Source organism: Lathyrus oleraceus, chromosome 3 (genome assembly GCF_024323335.1).
Source record: "Lathyrus oleraceus cultivar Zhongwan6 chromosome 3, CAAS_Psat_ZW6_1.0, whole genome shotgun sequence".
NCBI classification, from domain to species: Eukaryota; Viridiplantae; Streptophyta; class Magnoliopsida; order Fabales; family Fabaceae; genus Lathyrus; species Lathyrus oleraceus.
This window is the reverse complement of record NC_066581.1, coordinates 389,810,492-389,815,399: the sequence shown is the minus strand read 5'-3', so window position 1 is coordinate 389,815,399 and position 4,908 is coordinate 389,810,492. Positions and strand designations below refer to the sequence as shown.

General features: G+C 35.6%; 1 protein-coding gene across 1 annotated transcript; it reads left to right on the top strand.

Moving 5' to 3' along the window:
- Positions 1-1,477: 1,477 nt before the first annotated feature.
- Positions 1,478-4,530, top strand: LOC127127891 (receptor like protein kinase S.2). The gene has a single exon (XM_051057168.1). It carries the CDS (start codon positions 1,741-1,743, stop codon positions 4,336-4,338), a length of 2,598 nt encoding a protein of 865 aa, XP_050913125.1. The 5' UTR covers positions 1,478-1,740; the 3' UTR covers positions 4,339-4,530.
- Positions 4,531-4,908: the final 378 nt, after the last annotated feature.

The following is a 4,908-nucleotide window of genomic DNA, read 5'->3' as shown; positions in this document are numbered from 1 at the left end:
TTAAAATATGCAAATCCACTTATCTTTCATATCAGCCCATAGTCAATCTTTAACCACATCAAAACCTCTAGAGTATCTGAACGTAATCTACTATGATGAGAGTAAGAATCTAATGACTAGTGCTAAATAAAGACTCTGAAGTAACAGTTAAGATTGAAATTACTAAGAAATCTCTTGCAATCATTTGTGTCATAGAATATTTTAATCCACTAACCTTCCACCAATTTAAGATGTGAAATTTTTCATCTAACACCACTTACTCCTCCATATAATGGTCAATTTCAGACCTATTAGACATGACACTCTTTTTTGCATTAACATGTTTTGTAAAACTAGACCTTCCGGCTTTTTTTTATAACAACAACTACATCTGATACAATTTGCTTTTGACTTGAGGATGAAGAAACATTATCTTTTTCTTTGATATTCAATTCATACTCGGTTATCATTTTTTGAAAGAAAATTTTTACCTTTTCAATTTCAACATCAACTTCATCTTCATAAACTTAAGGAAAAATTGGATCTAACATAATATCAATCGCCATCAATCCATTAACCACCTTCCAATACTTGTAAAACTTATAAAACATACTTGAAACCATTTATTTAATGACATTATCAAGAGAATCAAACCATTCAACTAAAGCCAATTTTATTTCACATACTAACTATATATTCCCTCACAAATGAATTTGTAGATATTAAAACTTATGTTATTTGTATTATGATTTTAAAAAATTATTAATTAATTTTTGTAAAAAAAATATTTATGTATTTAACTCTTGTAGGCCAACTCAACTCAATCATTATTATATCTCGTCTTTATTAAATCGATATTCCAATAAAATTTTACCGAATTTTGATTCGGTTTGAATTTATAGAATCGATCAATCTAACATTATAATTTGTTTCGAGTTAGATACAATTCAATCTAAGTCACCAAAAGAATAATATACCATTTTCAGTGTTGATTCTAGAAATTAGACCATTTTCACTATGTTCATTCTAGAAATTAGAATATCTTTATGTTGAATTGAATTGTTTTTGTTGGACTAGATATCCTTCAACAAAATGCACAATGTTTTAATATTTGCAAATCGAATTATAACCAATGACTCAAACCAATCAAATGACACAAAAAGACCCAATTTTCTTACATCAAATGAGTTCAAATTAATGGAATCATTCGCAGCCACCGCTATCATTTTTTCCCATCTTGTTTCGATGTTTATGACAAAATCCCCTTTCTTACGTATCTTAATGTTTCACATAATATATCATGACATTGACTTAGGATAAATAATGTGACGTTGATTAATTTACATATCTAGAAGTGAGATATTCATCATAATCTTTCTACTTAACCCCCCTAACTTTATTCATTGTTGCTTTCACATTAATGTAAAAGGTTGAAACCATAAATTGATTTTTTCAAAAACTATATAGTAATTTAATTACCACTTCTAGTAGTAATAATTTATAATTTCCAAAGAAAATAGTAAACGCCTTATGGAGAGAATATTGGCAACATCACAAAAAGGTAGGTTCCAATTTGGCACATAGTTGCACAAAATTCAACTCTTCATACTTAACGCGTTGAACATTACCACCAAACACATCACAACACAACAATTAATATGCCAACAAAATAAACCTCTTTAATTACACCTTCTCCAACATCATCAACTCATGATACACATGTAGAACACATTCAAAACAATCCTCAAAATAACCAAAATCATGCAACTTCATAACCTTTGCATTGTTTTACCACAAAACTCGGGTGAAATAATGAAACAACAACCTCAAAATGGTTTCCAACAACAACAACCTAAGTCTAGAAACCCTTCAAGTGCTTGTGGTGGTGGAGGACAACATGTTCTTGATTTGCTTCATGATTCTTTGAGCAAGCTATGTAGTTCAAGATGGTGGGGAGGTGCAAAAAGAATTTGCAGACATAAGGGGGTGCAAAAAGCAAAAAAGAAAAACTCTTCAAGAGATTCTTCTACTACTATGTTTCATGACATGGATGGTGTTCAATTTGCTGTGAAGATTGGAAGAGACAATCCAAGGATTTTCAGCTATGCGGAACTTTTCATAGGTTCTAATGGTTTCAATGAAGAACAGGTTCTAGGAAGTGGAGGCTTTGGAAAAGTGTACAAAGCGCTTTTGCCAAGTGATGGAACTTTGGTTGCTGTGAAATGCTGTTTATCAGAGAAAGGTAAACAGTTTGACAAGAGTTTCTTAGCCGAGTTATCGGCCGTAGCCGATCTTCGTCACAAGAATCTCGTCCGGTTGAGAGGCTGGTGTGTTCATGAGGATCAACTTCATCTTGTTTACGATTACATGCCGAATCGAAGCCTTGATCGCGTGCTTTTCCGACGGAAGGAGAATTCGAAAGGCGAGATTCTTGGTTGGGGACAGAGATGTAGAATTGTGAAAGGCTTGGCTGCTGCATTGTATTATCTACATGAACAGTTAGAGACTCAAATCATTCATAGAGATGTGAAAACTAGTAATGTTATGCTTGATTCGCATTATAATGCTAAGTTAGGCGATTTCGGTATGGCGAGGTGGTTGGAACATGAACTTGAGTATGAGTTTAAGTACAATTACAACAGCAGCAGCAGCAGCAATAAGAAAACTTCGAGTAGAATCGATCATTTCAAGTTGGGCGAAACATCGAGAATCGGTGGAACAATTGGTTATCTTCCACCAGAAAGCTTGCAAAAACCGAGCAACGGTACGTCGAAATGTGATGTTTTTAGCTTTGGGATTGTTGTGCTTGAAATTGTGTCTGGTAGAAGAGCAATAGATCTAGCATATTCTGATGAGAAAATCATTCTGCTTGATTGGATTCGAAGGCTTTGCGACGAAGGGAAGCTTCTAGAAGCAGCTGATTCTAGACTGCAAAAAGATTCATCATCATCATCATCATTCAATTTTTCTGAGATGAAGCATTTGATTCATATAGGTTTACTTTGCACGCTTCATGATCCGAATTTGAGGCCTAATATGAAATGGGTTGTGGAAGCACTTTCTGATTTAAGTTTCAAACTTCCTTCACTTCCTTCATTTCTGTCACACCCTCTTTATATCTCTTTGTCTTCACCTTCTGAGACTACTAGTCCTAGTAGCACGAGCGGCACGATCTCGGCCTCGGCCGCGGAAAACGTTAGCTTGATCACAAATTATAATAGTTCGACAAACTATTTCACAGCTGCAGGTGAAACAGTTTATGTGACAGCCGAAAACAGAAACAGCGGAATCATTTCTTCGAAGAGCATGAATCGGAATCATCACAGGCCGAACTTTCCGGTGGTTGAAACTCCGAGAGAAATTTCGTACAAAGAGATTGTTTGTGCTACAAGTAACTTCTCAGAGTCAAGAAGGGTAGCTGAACTAGACTTTGGAACTGCGTATCATGGAATCCTCGACAACGATTGTCATGTTTTGGTGAAAAGGTTGGGAATGAAGACGTGTCCTGCGTTGCGCATTCGATTCTCGGACGAACTCAGGAATTTGGGAAAGCTTCGACATCGGAATTTAGTGCAGCTTCGCGGATGGTGTACCGAACAAGGGGAGATGCTCGTGGTTTATGATTACTCAGCTAGTAGAATTCTCAGTCAACAACTTCTCCAAATTCATAACAAAGGCGAGAACGATTCGGTACTCGAATGGAATCATAGGTACAACATAGTTAAATCGCTTGCTTCTGCTGTTCATTACCTACACGAAGAATGGGACGAACAAGTGATTCACAGAAACATTACCTCTTCCGCTGTGATTCTCGAACAAGATATGAATCCAAGGCTTAGCAGTTTCGCTCTAGCTGAATTCCTATCAAGGAACGAGCACGGAAACCATCAAGTAGTCAACGACGGAAGCACATCCGTTCGAGGGATTTTCGGTTACATGTCACCAGAATACGTCGAAACGGGCGAAGCAACCACGGCTGCGGATGTTTATAGTTTCGGCATGGTGGTGCTTGAGGTTGTAAGTGGACAAATGGCAGTGGATTTTCGGTACAAAGAGGTTCTTTTGGTGAAGAAAGTTCATGAGTTTGTGATGAAGAAAAGGCCATTGAAGGAACTAGCTGATGTAAGACTCAATGGAGAGTATAATGAGAAAGAGTTGATGAGGTTGGTGAGATTAGGAATTGTATGTACAAGTTCTGATCCTGAGTTGAGGCCAAGCATGAGACAAATTGTGAGTATTCTTGATGGAAATGATAAATTGTTGAACATGAAAAAGAGGGAAAGTAGGGAAGATTGGAGGGAAAGAAATGGTAGCTCTTTGTCAATGGTTAGGAGGATTCAAGCTCTTGGGATACAATGAGAAGTTAGAGAAGAAATTGGTATAATGAAATGGAGGGTAAAGTGTTTTTGTAAAGTTAACAGTGAATGCAATTTGTTGTTGTTTCAGTTTATTTTTTTCTCCATGTTCTATTTACTTTGTATGAATGTTATCAATGATATTTTGTACTGTATATAACTGAAGCTTAATGTAATCAATGTTTTGTTTCTTTTACTTTTATGTGTTATGATTTTCAATACAACAAACAAAATTGTTCAGTTAGGAACTAGGAATGTTTGGTGAAACAAGGCTTATGTAGATTTCTGATGCTATGGCACATAGTAGACTTATAAGATTAATATTCTAAGACTCAAACCATTAAAAGAATGAAGAGAAAATATGACTTATGATTTCGGAGAATGTTGAATTTGTAATTCTTCTGTGTCAAAGCAGTATTTTGAACAGAGTCTGTTGTCGTCGAAATGTTGTATGTCGAAATTGTGTGAGTGTTGAATTGTCGAGGAGTTAGTCTCGACATGAATTTTGTTTTAAGCTTAATTTTGTAGTGTTGACATAATTATGTATTTTGAGTTTTTGTTTTTGGACTTTGCT

Coding starts and splice junctions, on each gene's coding strand:
- LOC127127891 (XM_051057168.1), top strand. CDS start 1,741: ATGCAACTTCATAACCTTTGCATTGTTTTACCACAAAACTCGGGTGAA.